General features: G+C 59.1%; 1 protein-coding gene across 2 annotated transcripts in view; it reads right to left on the bottom strand.

Moving 5' to 3' along the window:
* RPS6KA2 (ribosomal protein S6 kinase A2) overlaps positions 1–17,450 on the bottom strand; it is an 87,310-nt gene that overhangs the window by 59,363 nt on the left and 10,497 nt on the right. Inside the window, exon 1 of one of the 2 annotated variants that reach the window (XM_059699865.1) lies at positions 9,405–9,531. The exons of the other annotated variant lie outside the window; for it this stretch is intronic. Within the exon in view, the coding sequence (XP_059555848.1) occupies positions 9,405–9,452 (48 nt within the window). The 5' untranslated portion in view covers positions 9,453–9,531. Of the gene's footprint in view, positions 1–9,404; positions 9,532–17,450 lie in introns of those variants that run through there. 2 annotated transcript variants of the gene reach the window in all.

Below are 17,450 nucleotides of genomic sequence, written 5' to 3'. Positions count from 1 at the left end.
ATGGCCCCGCCAGCGGGTCCCAGCCTCGCTGTGGCCCTGACTCTGTGATGGCCCCGCCAGCGGGTCCCAGCCTCGCTGTGGCCCCGAATCTGTGACGGCCCCGTCGGCGGGTCCCAGCCTCGCTGTGGCCCTGACTCTGTGACGGCCCTGCCAGCGGGTCCCGGCCTCGCTGTGGCCCTGACTCTGTGACGGCCCCGCCGGCGGGTCCCGGCCTCGCTGTGGCCCTGACTCTGTGACGGCCCCGCCAGCGGGTCCCAGCCTCGCTGTGGCCCTGACTCTGTGACGGCCCCGCCAGCGGGTCCCGGCCTCGCTGTGGCCCTGACTCTGTGATGGCCCCGTCGGCGGGTCCCAGCCTCGCTGTGGCCCTGACTCTGTGACGGCCCCGCCGGCGGGTCCCGGCCTCGCTGTGGCCCTGACTCTGTGACGGCCCCGCCGGCGGGTCCCGGCCTCGCTGTGGCAGGTGATTCTCCTCCGGCTGCACATCCCGGGGCTGCGGACACGTCCCCCGGGACCCGGGCGCTTTGCTCAGGATCCAGTTTTGTCAGAACCCGCGTCTCCGGTTCACACCCAGACTCCTTCTACTTCACCTCACGGCTGCTTCTTTTTCTCGGGAAAAGCAGAACGTAACCTCCCCTCCGAACCGACCGTCTGCGCCGTGCGCACAGCTCAGCAAGGCCGGAGTGCGGGGCGCGGGGGCAGATACGGACTCTTCCCCGCTGGCCGGGCTGGGCGCTGGGTTCCGTAAGTGCCTGAGAGTCGCTGCGGACAGTCAGGCCGAGGCCGGCACCCACTTGCCGTGTTTCCGAAGTCGGCAAGGACTTGTCATGCCCACGGACTGCGCTCCGGCTTCAGTGGAACCTTTAGCAACACAGACAGTTCTGCCCCGACAGGCCAGGGAGCCCACGGAAACCATGAAAGCCGTTACCTGCGGAGATGGAGACAAAACTGCCTGGAAACACTGCACGCCGTCACTGAGGCCCTGGTGACGGCGACCAAACCTGCCTGTCACGCTCCCTGCTCCGAGCCCGTGTGATGGCGACAACCCCACGCACCGTTCTTCCTGCTGTGAACCCTCACCCGGGACATGTTTCCATTGATGTTAGAGAGAGAGGAAGAGAGGGAAGGACAGAGAAACATCGATGTGAGAGAAACACATCGACTGGTTGCCTCCTGCACACGCCCGACCAGGGCCCTGGCCGGGGAGGAGCCTGCCACCGAGGTACATGCTCAGAATCGAACCCAGGACCCATGGGTCCACAGGCCGACGCTCTATCCACTGAAGCACACCGGCCGGGGCGGGATTCTGAAATAGTAGCTGCGACTGTCTAGTGCAGTGGTTCTCAACCTTCCTAACGCCGCGGCCCTTTAATACAGTTCCTCATGGTGTGGTGACCCCCAATTTCATTGTTACAAATTGAACATAATTAAAGCATAGTGACTAATCACAAAAACAATATGTAATTATATATGTGTTTTCCGATGGTCTGAGGCGACCCCTGTGAAAGGGTCGTCCCACCCCAAAGGGGTCGCCACCCGCAGGTCGAGAACCGCTGGTCCAGTGAACAGTGAGTGACGTTTGCGCAGCGACGTGAGGCTGACGAGGGCGGACACTGAGCTTGTCCCTGCGCCCGTTAGGAGAGCGATCTCGTACCCAGGAGCCGTGTGGGAGCCGCCGCTCTGCCTCGCCCCAGGTGCACACACCAGTGCCCGGCCAGTCCCTCCGCCCCGAGCTGGCGGCGTGCGCAAGGCAGGGAGGGCAGGACGCTGACTTCCCGAGCGTGGCCTACGCCCGCCCCTCTCCCTGGCCTCCGTTCCTCCTGGCCTCGGGTTTGCACATGCACTGACGCTGAACGAGTTTACGGTAAGGATGTTACGGATGTTCAAGTAGAGCCTGTGTGAGAATATCGCTCTCAACGCACGGGCGCGCTATGGGAGTAGAAGTCGGGGGGGGGGGGGGGGCGGGGGCGAGCGGGCCCCGCCTCAGAGCACTGTCAGTCACTCCGGCAAAGGCCATGGTGGGGCGGCCACCCTCTGTCTCCAGTCGCCATCTTCAAACAACAGCCCCACTGGGAACTTACTCCCAGGGCGTTTTCATTCCACTTTTCGTCCCCGTTTCAAACACTGCATTCAGTGCCTTAGGCTGTGTCCTTGGAAGTTTACAGCAACTGGTCTTACTGAGCGATGGTTGGAAATGCTCAGTCCTTGCCTGGCCCAAGCTCAGTGGTCAGCGTTGGCCGCAGACTGAAGGGTCCCAGGTTCGGTTCCGGTCAAGGGCACGCACTGAGGGCGCTTGCGGGCGCCATCCCTGGCCCCGGTTGGGGTACGTGTGGGAGGCAACCAATCCATGTGTCTCTCACATGGATGTTTCTCTCTGTCTCTCCCCTCCCTCCCACTCCCTCTAAAAATCAATGGAAAAATATCCTCGGGTGAGGATGAACAAAAATAGATAAAAATGCTTCGCCCTCAAAGCAGAAGAAGTCGGTCTGCTTTCCTTTACACGTCCCCCGGCCGGGTCCCCTGGGTGAGGGCCTTCGCAGGGGCACATGACGTCGCTGTCTAGGATGCAGCCTCGAACCCGCCACCACCTCGCGGCTGAACCACGTCAAGTCCTATCTGCGCTCAGAAGGAGCTTTCTCGTGTCCCTGAGCGACACCGTGTGCCCTGGGCAGAGGGTGGCAGCGTCACGGGCACACCAGCACCTCGCGGCTGGCGCCGAGGGTCGGCCGAGGGTCCCGGTGCCGGGGGTGCCAGGGGACTTCTGAATCGCAGGCCGGCGGCTCGGGGGACCTGCTGGCCGCTGCACCTTGTACTGGGGGTTCCCAGCCTGGTGTTGACAGAGTAGAGGAGTGGGACTTTAATTAAATGGGCACGCAGCACAATCAGGCTCTCCTGTCCTTAGCCCCCCCGAGCACACCCCAGAGCGGGGCCTCCCTCCTGGCTGCACCGCCCGCTGCCCCTCTCCCTCCCCACGCCCGGCTCCACACAGATCGACTGCTGGGCACCTGGCTGCAGTGGTCAGAGCAGCCCTGACCCTCGGCTGGCCCCTGCCTTGCTCATCCTGCCCTCTCTGCTCTCGGTTCTCTCTGGGGGGGGTCACTAATTTCCATCGACTCCTCAGGCTTGTTCTTGGTATGAGCACCAGGTAGGCTGGGCCCTGGGGGCTCTTCAATCAGGCGCAAAAGACAGAATCTGCACTGAGCCCGCGGGTGTGGCTCAGGGGTTGAGCGTTGAGCCAGGAACCAAGAGGTCACTGGTTAGATTCCCGGTCACGGCACCTGCCCAGGATGTGGGCTCGATCCCCTGTCGGGGGCCTGCAGGAGGCGGTTGATCGATGATGTTTCTCTCTCATCTGTGTTTCTATCTCCCTGTCCCTCTCCCTTCCTCTCTCTCTAAAACAAGAAAAATAAATCAGCAAGAGGAAGAGGACTCTGCCTGGCCCCAGCGCGGAGAGAGCTGGTGAGCCTGGGAAGTGGCGTCTCTTCCTAGGAAAACACACGGTTCCCTGCGTTCGTATCAATAGGAGACGCGCAGAGGGCGAGCGGCCACCCCTGCCCAGGGGTTGAGTTGCTGATGAAACAGTTCACAGTGGAAAAGAGCGGGATGAGGGCCAAGCTCAGCTCAGAGAGGCCCCGCCCACACCAGCCGGCTTCCTAGGGCTGTGGTCGGAAAACCACGGCTCACGAGCCACATGTGGCTTTTTGGCCCCTTGATTGTGGCTCTTCCACAAAATACCACGTGCAGGCGCACAGACAGTGCGATTGGAACTTCGTGGCCCACGCGCAGATGTTGGTTTTCGGCCTGGGCAAGTCTATTTGGAAGAAGTGGCGTTAGAAGAAGTGGGGGTGTCGGTCGGTCGGGCGATGGGAGACGCAGCGTGGGGGGAGGCACCAAATATCAACAGTGCTTAAATATATAGGTAGGTTAATAACAATGTACCTACCTATATGGTTTCAGTTTAAAAAATCTGGCTCTCAGAAGAAATTTCAGTCATTGTACTGTTGATATTTGGCTCTGTTGACTAACGAGTTTGCTGACCACTGTCCTATGGCATGGCAGGAACAGTGGGCTCGGGCTGTGGCTCTTGGGGGGGAGGGTGCACCCCGAGACGGGGAGTTGGGGGCAGCACCAACCAGGGAGCAATCAGTCCCACAGAAGGTCGGCCTGTGCCTCCGCTCCCACCCGCTGTGTGCGGGACCCCGTGTCAGCCGTGACACGCGCTCGGGGCGGAGTAAGGACAGGCCAGGCCAGAGACGTGAGCCCAACCTCACACCCTGACCTGAGGGCCACGGAACGAGCCTCCCACGTCCTCCCCTCGACAGTGCGTGCGGCCGTCCCTTGCAGGTTCCGTGCTTGTCCAGCCAGTGCGCTCCCTGCCTTCGTGGTCGCCTTCCCCCTCCTCACCCACTGCCAGCGACAATCAAGCTGTTTCCTTCTCAAAGACCTCGGTGGCTCCCACGGGGACCACAGAGCGTCCGCTGAAGAGGGACAGATATCCCAGGCGAAGCACTAATGAGGCAGGAGGAAACACAGTGCAATATGCTGATACACTGAGACACAAAGTCCCATCTCAATATCAGCCCATTAATTAAAGAGCGAAATTAAAACGATGTAGGATCCCTCATTAAGTCTTTTATCTAAACACAAGCTGACAACACTAATTGCATGATGACTCCCCCCTTCCCGCCCCTGTCCCCCCAGCTCAGATTCTGGAAGGACTCCTGGTGACGGGGACATCACAGAGGGCGGGCACTGTCCACAGAGAGCCCACACACCCCACACCTTGGCTGTCCACGGAGCCCACATGCCCTGCACTGTGACCATCCGCAGATAGCCCACACCGGGGGTGGGCAATCTTTTTGTGAGTGCGTGCCCAAACCAGCAAAATCTCTGACTCCAAATTCTTCTGCGTGCCAACCCTAATTTTTTGAGAACATGTTACGCTTACTTGATATCTCTTAAGGTGTACGTATGTGAAGAAACTTGAAGAAATAATACAATTCATTCGAGCGACAAAAACACAGTATATAATGATGAAAAATACATTTATGTTTTAATGTATACATGTACACTGATAGTCCGACAGAAAACTTTATGACTCCGTGTGATAGTATCAGTGGGACTTTTGCGGCTGCATCACTGATGACAGAGATTTTACATCAGGTTTATATTTCATGACCTTCAGAGATAGGCACGAGCTACTACTTTCATCCGTCAGGCCACTCCTATTATGAGACTTAACAAAATTCATCACTGAGAACAAAGATTCACAATTGTAAATGGAAGATTATAAGGGAGGGTTTCGCGTGCCAGCAAAAGTTACTGGCGCGCCATGTTTGGCACGTGTGCCAGGGGTTGCCCACCCCTGGCCTACACGCTCTGCACCGTGGCCATCCACAGGACAGGGCTGAATTACAGGGACGGGCCTGTGTCTCTTCTTTACTATCCTGTAAAGAAACTGTTTGCTTCCAAATTTTGTTTTTCTTTCCTAAACGACTGGGCCTGTAGAAGGAGGATGGTGCAGGGCTGCGTCCCCGAAGGCGGGGGCAGGCGTGCACTGTGGAGAGTGTCCACCCCTGGGGCCCTCTCGCTCCAGCCCGTGGCCACCTGCCCTCTGGCTCCGGTGCCAACCACGTGGGCAGGGACAGCGCCTCCTGGACCTCGGACCCCGAGTAGGGAAATGAGGAGGCCTGCTCTTGTCTGACTGGCTGAGTGAGAGGAACCTAAGGGAATTAAGGACGTTCAGAAATCACTTCTGTGGAGAAGGCACTGGCCGAGGGCGAGGCACTGAGGAGCGTACACTCGTGCTCATTCTTCACGGCGCCAATAGCAGTGGCTTCCCCGTCAGATGGAGACATGCCATTCGTTAAAAGTAGAGGCTCTTATGGAATCAGCACTATTATTTTGGTGTGTCCTCTTACAACGTGTGAGTGTGCATCGGCTTATAGCCGCGCGTGCGTGCGTGCGTGCGTGTGTGTGTGTGTGTGTGTGTGTGAGAGAGAGAGAGAGAGAGAGGGAGAGAGAGAGAGATTACTGAGCACAGATAGTTGAGGACCACGTGAGTGTCTGCTGGCACACGCCTGGGGAACCGCCTCGCTGGGAGCCTCTGTGCTGTTTGGAGAGACACGCGCACTCCCACCATTAGGGTTCACTCACAGGAAGTGCTGCACCCCCTGACCCGAGCCCTGACGGCCCGCAGCTTGTGAGCCTGATCTCTTCACTCAACATCGGACAACAGTTTATTTCCACAGCCTCTGAGGGGAGCACAGCACCGCCTGTGTGGGCAACGTAACGTGACCCTCCCCTCACGTTTAAGTGAAAACGTAGGGCAAGGAGCCGCTTGAACATAAATCACTAATGGACGTCTTACTGTGCCCTTAGAACAAACACGTTCCTACACATTGGGGCACTGAGTTAAAAGTCACAAAAATTTCGAGGTGAATAATACACGTTCAGTTGTTTCCCAGAAGCAATTCACGCCTCTCCCCCTTAACCCCCACCCCCAACAGAGCTAATGCACATCACTCAAAGTGCACCTGCCAATGGTAGCGCATAGCCAACACGCATGGCCAACACGCATGGCCAACACCCATGGCCAACACGCATGGCCAACACCCATGGCCAACACACATGGCCAACACACACGGCCAACACGCATGGCCAACACCCATGGCCAACACGCATGGCCAACATGCACGGCCAACACGCATGGCCAACACCCATGGCCAACACACATGGCCAACACCCATGGCCAATACCCATGGCCAACACCCATGGCCAACACGCATGGCCAAAACCTGTTTACTGACTGAATTGGCATCTGTGATTACTAGTGTGTAAAAATGCTGGGGGTTGTTTGCATTATGTTTCTATTTTGTAAATCATGTCCATGTCTCTGGCCCATTTTGTTTTCAGAGTTTGTCTCCTTTTAAAATATATTTTTATTGATGTCAGAGAGGAAGGGAAAGGGAGAGAGACAGAAACATTAGTGATGAGAGAGAATCACGGATCGGCTGCCTCCTGCACGCCCCACACTGGGGATGGAGCCTGCAACCCGGGCCTGTGCCCTGACCGGGAGTCAAACTGTGACCTCCTGGTTCATAGGTCGACGCTCAGCCACTGAGCCACACGAGCTGGGCGGAGAGTTTGTATTTTGCTTATTCTCTCTTATCATGGATGTTTCTCTCTCTCCCCCTCTTCCTTCCTCTCTGAAATCAATAAAAAGGTATTTTAAACAAATTAAAAAGCTCCCGGTCCCGAGAGCCTGCCTTGCGCCACGACGTGAGCCCGGTTACACAGTTAGACTGGGGTCACAGCGCCCCCGTCCACCGCGCGCCCAGGGCCCTGATCAGAAAAGAGCGGCGATTAGTGATCCCAGAATAGAAACGTTATTGGAACATGAGGCAGTGTTCTCACTGCCGATTGATCTAGAAGCGACGGAACAAAGAGGCTGACTCTCACCAGATCCTCGTCGGGGTCACCTGAGTGCGCCAGGCCCGGGTCCCCTGTGCGGCAGGGCGAGGGGCGTCCGGGGCGTCTCCCAGGGCAACGGAAACGCTCTCTTTAAGGTTGTTGATGGCCATGAACCCGCTCACTCAATCACTGCGTCGCACTTAGTTAAGTGGCCAGTCAGGTGCCTGAATCTGGACACTTGTCTGCTCTGTGGAAATGCAGGGAAGCGCCATTTTTAAAATATATATATTCCTGGATTTCAAAGAGGGAGGAGGAGGGAAGGAGAGAGAGCCACGGACCGCTGCCTCCTGCACGCCCAGGCCCTCAGCATCTGCTGTGGACTCTGCTCTGAAATTGACAAGGTAAAGAGCACCCATGGGTGAAGGCACTGAGTGGCGGTGGGTTGAGCTGGTCCGACAGGGACAGTCTCTCCGACCCCACAGCGCAGATGTGTGATACTCCTCCCACGGCTTCACGCAGAACATGAAACATGACATACGCCTCAGCTTCCAGGAGGCTCAGGCGTGGACAAGCCACGTGGGGGAACCCCAGCGCTCGGTGGGGCCGTGTCTTCCTCTGGGTGCTGCTGGGAGTGTGACATCGTGGGGATTATGCGAAGGGAACCGGCCTCGGGTCCTGACCTCATGCCCAGGCGTGGGACTCCCCCCTGCCCTCTCCACAGCTGCCTGGGCCCCGTACCCCACAGGCCCGCCTCGCCTTACCCTGCCTCCAAAGACTTCCCGGTTTCAGTTTCTCCCTGTAATCCGTAATCTGGAGAGACCTGCTGCTGACGTCCCAAAATAGCTCGGCTCCTGCCACTCAGGGGTCAGCCGAGACGGAGACGGGGGAGCTAGGAGGGCGCCCCGGCCACAGGCTCCACGGCGCCGTCTGTGATGCCCCGTGAACGGCTGTGATCAAGAAAGCCACCCCTTTGCTGGGATCAGAGCATCCGGTTTGGGGGGAAAACTACAAACTGGAAAGCTGCAATGAAACTGAGCGGCATCGAAGAACAGAGACATGGGCCTGAGGGTCCTTGTGACAAGGTGCCTGAGCCGGGCCTGGCGCGAGGACCCCACCCTGCTGACCATCACCGGCACCTGCTCTCCTGGGGCAGGAGTCACGGGAGGAAGAGGAGAAAATGGGGTAAAACGAGGGGAGAAAAGCAAAAGAGTGTGAGGGGAAGGAAGAGGAGAAAATATAGACGGACACAGCCACGCTCCCTGTGCCCGAGCCCTGGAGACCCCACCACATCCTTCCTGAGGGGCCACGGAGAAGCCACGTCGGCACCACCGTGGTCAACACCTGCACAGACGCGACCTTCACAAACTCAAGGACAGGGTCGCGTCACACGGACAGAGAACAGCGCGATGCAGAGCAGGAAACTCTGCGAGCAAATTGTAAAGAACCACAGTAAGAAAGGACACGTTTGTACCAGACCAGTGGTTCTCAACCTTCCTAAGGCCGCGACCCTTTAATACAGTTCCTCATGCTGTGGCGACCCCCAACCGTAAAATTACTTTTGTTGCTACTCCATCACTGTAACTTTGCTGCTGTTATGAATCGTCATGTAAATATCTGATATTCAGGCTGTATTTTCATTGTTACAAATTGAACATCATTAAAGCATAGTGATTAATCACAAAAACAATATGTAATTATAGATGTGTTTTCCGACGGTCTTAGGTGACCCTTGTGAAAGGGTTGTTCGACCCCCAAAGGGGTCACAACCCACAGGTTGAGAACCGCTGACCTAAAGAAAAAGTCAGAAGAGTGAATGTTTTAAAAAATCACACTCTACGTTTCAGAGTCAGTGAAATATAAGAAGTGAGGGGAAAGGTTACAAATGTCACATGTGAAAATAAGGTAACCGGCCGGCCAGTGTGGCAACCAAATAGACGGCCTGCAACACCCACACTGTGCGCCCCAAAGTGCCCTGGACACGGAGGGGGACTCACCAGCGCCCTGTAGACTTTGGAGAAGGCTCGGCGGAAGCGGGAGAGCATGTCGCCCGGTCAGCGCGGACGTGGCCGGGAGCCACACGGGCCTCCGCTGCAGGGTGCGGGGTCTCCCCGGGGCCCAGAGCCTGCTGCGGGGGATGGGGGGGTCCGCAGGCACCCCGCGGGTTCCCACGGCACCATCCAGGGGCCGCAGCTCCCTCTCTTTGCAGGACGGGAAGTCAGAACCGCTTTTAGTAACGGACCGAAGCCAGCACCTCGGTCACTGGCTTAATATAGGGACTGCTCTTCCCACTGGGCGCGAGTTAACGGGGTTGCCACCTGTTCTGCCGCCGGCCGCCGGGCTGAGCGGAGCCCGAAGCAGAGGAGCCACGGAGCACAGCCAGCGGGCTCTGGCCACGATGACGCCGAGGCCACAGGACTCCGCTTCCTGTTGATAATACCGTTTTTATGCTTTTTTCTCCTGGAGACTCTACTTTTGTCAATTGAAAAGCCCGATCTCCCCGAACCATGAGCAGGGCCTCCACTAAAGAAACCTAAAGCCAGGAGGATGTGAGCCACGTCCCGGCAGCCACGCAGCTCAACCGCAAAGCCACAGAGACCTATAGCTGGCTGCGTGCCCACGCCCGCCTCTCCGACATCGGACCCTCTCTCCACGTCCGCGGCCACGGTGTCTAACGTACACCCAGGGGGTCCAGGCCGTGGCCCATCCGTCTGCGGTGCTGTGGCTTAAGCAGTCAACACCACAGTGATACCTCCCCCCGGATCCCTGGGGGCTGTGACGTGTGGTTTCGAATCCCCGCTCATACAGGTGCCCACAGCTCGAAGCCCCGGCCATGCCCACTCGATTCCTTCTCTGTGTTTCCCTAACAGCAGCTTCGTCATGGTAACCATTTTGGGGAGAAAGTCAACAAAAACACAAGCCATTCATCCGCAAGGAGCCGCACTGGCCAGGCTTGGCTCAGACACCTCTCAGCCCACAGTCCCGGCTGCGTGGCTGCGTGGAGGCCAGAACTGCGTGGCATCGCCTCTGGGTCCGAGGTGCCTCCTGTCCTCCCCGCAAGGAAGCTCCCCACGCCGACTCCCGAGCTCCCATCCGGCCGCGGGCCACTGACCACGTCTGACGCGCGTTATGACACTGCTGTTCAGCAGAATTTAGGCATCATTTCAAAATACACATTTTATATTGATGTCAGAGAGGAAGGGAGAGGGAGAGAGAAACATCAATGATGAGAGAGAATCATGGATCGGCTGCCTCTTGCACGCCCTCCACTGAGGATCAAGCCCACAAGCCAGGCATGTGCCCTGACTAGGAATCGAACCGTGACCTCCTGGTTCATAGGTTGACGCTCAACCACTGAGCCACGCCGGCCGGGCTAAGACCAGCCTTTATTTATTTTTTTTAATCCTCACCCGAGGATATTTTTTCCATTGATTTTTAGAGAGAGTGGGAGGAAGAGGGAGAGATGGAGAGAAACACCGATGTGAGAGAGACACATCAATTGGTTGCCTCTGGCATGCCCTGGGCCAGGCCAAGAGCCTGCAACTGAGGTACGTGCCCTTGACCGGAATCGAACCCTGGACCCTTCAGTCCGCAGGCCGACACTCTATCCACTGAGCCACTGGCCAGGGCGAGACCAGCTTTTAAATGCAAAGCACAGACACCCTGACCTCATTCGGAAACAGGATGCTTTTACCACCTTCCAGTTCATCAGATGGAGACGCAGCCTCAGCCGGGAGCTGGTGTAGAAGCAAAGCCACGCAGGTCGGCAGGTCGGCAGATCCAGGTCGGTGGCGGCTGCAGGCTGAGACCTGGGGCCTCCTGGGCCCACACCTGCGTCATTAACACACGCTTTTCTCCTCTGTTTGCTGATCACAAACAGAACCGGTGGCAGCCCCCATTCCTCCTCTGCATTCAAGTGCCTTCAAGGGCACCCCCTGCTCTAAGGTGCCAGTTTCTCCAGGGAGAGAAAGACAGCGGTTGTGAGGACGGGCAGGTGCGGGGATGGGTGGCGTAGCTGCGGGCTTGCCTCGGGCATGTTTGCTTCGCGAGCTCCTCTGGGTTCTGAGCTGCGTGCAGAGGAGCTGGGATGCATCCTGGCTAATATTTCCTTTTTGGGGGGAAGAAATTGGCTCAGATTTCTCACAGGCCGCGGAGGAGCTGGGACTTGACTTGCGGGAGAGGTGAGGTTACATCTGGCAAAGAGCTGCCCGACCCGGAGAGTCAAGGCGACACGTTCCACTCGATCGCAGACCGGACACACAAGCACCCCTCACGCCCTCAGGCCGCCAGAACACCTTCCAGCGGTCACAGTGCAGGTGTGGGCAGCACACAGTGCGCGGCCAAGGACACTCAAGGCCACTTTCTTCTTCCAGAAGCGTCTGCGGAGAGTCAGCGTCCCCCACTGCCCACCGGCCGACCTTCTGCAAAAAGGAAAAAAAAAGCCCAGACGCTTGGAGCTGCTGACGGGGCCGGCACAGGCGGGCGTCTGTGGGGACTTGCGGCTGGCGGGTCCGAGGCGCAGGCGGGCGCCTGTGGGGACTTGCGGCTGGCGGGTCCGAGGCGCAGGCGGGCGCCTGTGGGGACTTGCGGCTGGCGGGTCCGAGGCGCAGGCGGGCGCCTGTGGGGACTTGCGGCTGGCGGGTCCGAGGCCCAGGCGTGATGGTGACGCAGAGGTGGCGGTGGGTGCGGGGCGTTTCTCTGGCCCATAAAGTCCCAGGTCACCACGGGGGTGTGAGCGCAGCCCCTCGGAGGAGGTCTCCCGTGAGCCCCGCCCTCCGACCCCACGTCCTCCCTCCGGGTCCTGCTCGGCCACACGGAAGTGTCTTCACCGGCCCCCCTGGGTCTGTGTCTGGACTCAGCACCACCGTCCAGGCCCCCACTGCTGGCGTCGGTGCGCTGGGGCGAAGCCTGCCACCGCGGTAGCTCTGTCCTGTCTCCCAGGGCAGCCACCCCACCGTCCTCTCCGTCCTCTCCCGCAGCCTCTGCTTCCTCCTGTCCCAGCGCGCCCTCCACACCGGGGTCCTGCCTGATCCGCGGCTCAGGGGGGTGGACACCATACTGTGCACCAGGATGTTGCAGGTTCGACTCCGATCAAGGGCACAGGCCAGGGTGCGGGCTTGATCCCCAGGAGGGAGCGTGCAGGAGGCAGCCAATCGGTATCATCAATATTCCTCTCTCTCTAAAAATCAATAATCTGCTCTTTAAAACAAAACAAACCCCTCCCCACAAAGCTCTTTAAGAAAACACCACACATGCACACACGCACACACAACACAAATACGGGTGTTCTGACGCTTGCCCAGGTACGAGAAGCCATTTCCATGCCTCTGACCCCGTGCCTGCCCGGCGTCCCGCTGTCCGTCAGGAGCCTGGCAGGCTCAGTGCACACTGGCTCCCGCGGCCCCTCCCGCGGCTTTGGGTGACGCTCGATCTGCACTGAGCCGGTCACTGCGCTCCCGTCGCTGCCCCGGCCCCTCGCGGGACCCCTCCCCATGAAACACAACCCTGAGCCCAGCGCCCCCTCAGCATAAACTCCTCCGAAGCGTCCTCAGCTCGGCAGAAACTCAATTCCCAGACCGTTCCGTGAACAGCACGTAGTGAGAAGCACTGAAATCAGAGGCCAGGGCGCGAGCACGGAACATCCGGGCTGCGTGGCACGGCACCCACGTCCCCCCAGCGCAGGAGGTGGACGGCGGCAGAGGGAGGGGAGGGAGGGGGGACGAGGGGGAGGGCAGGGGGCTACCATTTCTCATTACACCAATTAGGTTGAAATGCCCCTTCTGCACCATTGAGATGACCGCAGGGACCGGATAAAAAGCAGGAAAATGAGGAGCCGCCGCCGGGAGCAGGGATAAGGCCGCGCGCGCGCTCACGGATGAAGCAGGACCCGCCGCTCTCCTCACGGTCACTCCACCACCGCCTCCCGAGAGTCAGGGCGCGGGGAAGCGGGTGCAGAAGCAGGCGCCCAGGTGCTGAGAGGATCAGTAAACGTCAAACCACCAAGCGATGGGGGTGGCCCGTCGGCATCCGCGGCCTTTGACCTGCCTGGTCCCCTCCTGCTCACGGGCGCCTCCGTGCAGCCTGTTGTCCGCCACGAAGCTAATTACCGTTGTGAGTATTTTCCCAACAAACACTCCAGTGTCCGCTCCGCCTCTGACTCATCACGGCGGGCGGCCACAGGGTGGGAGGGCCGCGTGCGCACCGACCCACGCGTTTCTAGGGGGGCGGCTCAGACATGGGGGCAGCTCCAGTTTCCACAGGGGCCGTGGCCTGTCTTTAACCTGGATCCCCAACCAACAGCCACGGTCCAGTCCCCGGGGAGACGATCAACGCGGAGTCATCTGTGTCCTAAGCTCCGGCCGTGCCCCTTCCCGCGTCTCCCGGCCTCACCGTGGGCGTGGCCCCGGCCGAGCGTGCAGCTCGCGTCTGAACAGCCGGAAGGCTCGGGCCAATCCGCTCTGTACGTGGGGCCGTTCACGACCGGGACAAAGGAGGTGAAGCGCCAGCTCCGGTCTCCACGCTGAGCCGGCCGCACGTCAGCCACACCCCACGGACGCCCCCCCTGCTCCCGGCGCCAGGGCTCCCCAGCCGCGCGCTTCATTCTGTGCCCTTCAGCGTGCCCACCGTGTGCGCGCGCATGTGTGTGTATGTATGTGCATGCGTGTATGTGTGTGCATGTGCTCGGGTGCGTGTTTTGTGTGTGCACGTGCGCACGTGTGTGCATGTGTGTGTGTGTGTGTGTGTGTGTGTGTGTGGTCAAACGCCGTCTCTTTCCTGGAGGCATACGTGTTACGTGCTCGCTTCCCGCTTCCAGGATGATGGGCAGACATGCTTCTCCCCTCCTTAGGGACCTGTCGCCTGGGACGTTTCCTAGACAACAAGCACGCGGAGGCGGGAAGGCGGAGAGAAGGCGGGGACCAGGGTAACAGGCGGTTACTCAGCTCCCGGCTCTCTCCTGTGCGCCCCACACTTGGAGCTGAAGACCCCGCGACCCCAAAATGCCAGTGGGCACAGCAGGAGGGAGCCCTGACGAAGCCTGCTCCCGCATGCGGGGAGCCGAGGGTCCCCCCGGCCAGGCTGTGAGGCACCCCAATGTCCCCACACGCGTGGCACCCCTGCCCTGTGGTCATGAGGCCACCCCCCTTTGTACCAGTGGAGGTCAGCGGGGAGCCGGACAACCCCCCCCCACACACACACATGGGAGAGTCTTGGAGGCCATGCAGCCGGGCCTTGCACCGTCCCTGGCGTAACAGGTGGCGCCACTTCCTGCGGGGATGGCGTCAGAGGGCCGTTAGACGGAGGCCTGATAAGACCTGCTGCCCGCACAGCTCCCGGAGCCCGGCTTCCGTTACACCGCCTCCTCCCAGCACCCAGCGCGCTCGCTCTCGAGGGGGCAAAGTCGGACCAAGAGGAGGTGGCGTTCAAAGCCCCGACGGAGCTCCCACTGCAGCGTGAGCTGCTCCCGTGAACACGGCAGACACGGAGGCCACGCGATGACGGGACATCAGAGAAGCGGGAGGGCTCGGCCAAGGGACAGAGGGTGTACGAGGAGAACGAAGAGGAAACTTGATCTGAAAACACAACAACGAAAACCACAAGTCCCGGGCTGGGCTGGAGAGCTGACGAGGGGGATGCAGGGCAGGGCCCTGGGCTCGGACACCCTAGAGCAGCAGGTCTCAATCTGTGGGTCGCGACCCCTTTGGAGGTCAAATGACCCTTTCACAGGGGTCGCCTAAGACCATTGGAAAACACATCTATAATTACATATTGTTCTTGTGGTTAATCACTCTGCTTTCATTATGTTCAATTGGTAACAATGAAAATACATCCTGCATATTAGATATTTACATGACGATTCATAACAGCAGCAAAATTACAGTTATGAAGTAGCAACGAAAACAATTTTATGGTTGGGGGTCACCACCACATGAGGAGCTGTATTAAAGGGCTGCGGCGTTAGGAAGGTTGAGAACCACTGGCCTAGAGGAAGGGGAGCAGCATCGACCCAGGCACCCATGGGGCACAGTAACCACGGTGTCGCCGCGTGCGGAGGTGAGCCACTGGCCTCTCGCCAAGGAGGGTTCACTAGACAGTGGTCGGCAAACTCATTAGTCAACGGAGCCAAATATCAACAGGACAGCGATTGAAAGTTCTTTTGAGAGAAAAATTTTTTAAACTTAAACTATATAGGTAGGTACATTGTTATTAACTTAATTAGGGTCCTCCTAAGGCTTAGGAAGAGCCACACTCAAGGGGCCAAAGAGCTGCATGTGGCTTGTGAGCCGCAGTTTGCCGACCACGGCACTAGGAGCCCCGCACCGGAGCCACCCCATCGCCCGTGGCCCGCGCTGCCTGCGTTCAAGGCGGCCTCAGCCCTCAGGTGGGAGGCAGGTCCTGCGGGAACAGAGCAGCACGTGACTGACGGAGGCAGGGGTTCCTCACGGCTCAGGAAGCAGCCATACACACGGGCACAGACCGAGGGGCTCGGCCACGTGACCACAGACCACGGGACACGGCCCACCTTGCTGCTGAGCTGTGTCGCTGGCCACGCTCCCTCGGGCTCGCTCCTGACTTGGGCGCTTTTTTAAAAAGTACCTTTGTTGTTGAGAGTCTGAGAGATGCCCCCCCTTTTCCCTCCCCCTGGACCCCCCACCCGGTTCCTGCCCCGCCCAGGCCCTCACCACCTATTGTGTGTGTTCATGGCCACTACTTACATGCATACAAGTCCTTCGGTTCATTCTTCCCACCCAACGCCTGACCCTTGACCCCCGCCCTCCCTCTGAGATTCCTCCACTCTCTGTTCCCTGCTTCCATGTCTCTGGTTCTGTTTTATTCATCAGTTTATTTTGTTCATTGGATTCCACACACGAGTGAGATCATGTGGTACTTGTCTTTCTCTGAGCGGCTTATTCACTCAGCACCGTCCTCTCCAGGCCCCTCCGTGCTGTCTCAGGGGGAGAGGTCCTCCTTCACGCTGCGTAGTGTCCCTGGTGTGACTGTACCACAGCTGCTCACCCACTCACCTGCGGGTGGGCACGTGGGCCGTGTCCAGGTCTCAGCCGTTGTGACCTGAGCTGCTGTGAGCACAGGGGTGCATGTGGTCTTCTGATTGGTGCTGCGGGTCTCTGAGGACGGACGAGCCCCCGTCCTTCCCTGCAATGCACAGGCTACAGCCCCGCACACGCCCTCGGCCACAGCGACACGGTCCCACCACCAAGTCCCACACGTCAACCCCCTAGGAGCACAGCCTGTGTTTGTTCTTCTCCGCGTGTCGGGACCCCGCGCCACGGGCTGACCTGTGGCCACCCACACCCCGTGAATCAGAGCAGGACGAGCCCCTGTCCGGTCCCCTCACTGAGCAGCCAGGGCTTCCCAGTCACACCTGACTGAGTAACACGAGGGGAAATGAACCGAAGGGACACGGCAAGGAGCAAAGAGGGATTTAATGGAAAAGGGATGCGATGTCTGTGCGGACGGGCCGTGCAGGAAGAACAGGAGTCGGCTCCTGCTGCTTGCCTGTCCCCTTCCAGGCCAGAAAGCTGGCCACGGCCCCGGGCACAGACAATGCCACTCCTGCCTGATGAGGGGTCGACAATAGAAAGACCCGGAGCGGCTGGAACAGAACAAACACCGGGTGAAGGGCAGGTCGTAGAAGCGGAATCCCGCTGGCCCCGTGCAGCCTCGGTTCAGAGTCACTCTCCCAGCAGGGAAACCCCCAAACAGAGCTTCCGGAAACAGCCAGTGGGGCCGGAGCAAAAATAAACGGAGGGCAGTCCTGGCCGAGCTATTTGTAGAGTGGTCGATGTCTGGCGCGACGACGCTCTGAAAAGGGGGAGCTGGCCCCTCGTGAGGCTACCGATCGTGGTGGGTCAGCCAGTCACCACGTCCTATTGATCTTTCCTACCGTCGCTCTGTTGTCACCCACATCAACCCCGTCACTGTTGCCATCACCCCGCTCACAGCCTCACTGCGTCACCCTCGCCTCCCGCAACAGCCTGTCTGACCCTCGCTCTCCTCCCTGTTCACCCCAAGACCCCTCCTGA

Source organism: Myotis daubentonii, chromosome 6 (assembly GCF_963259705.1).
Source record: "Myotis daubentonii chromosome 6, mMyoDau2.1, whole genome shotgun sequence".
Lineage (NCBI taxonomy): Eukaryota > Metazoa > Chordata > Mammalia > Chiroptera > Vespertilionidae > Myotis > Myotis daubentonii.
This window is presented reverse-complemented; position numbering and strand designations above follow the sequence as displayed.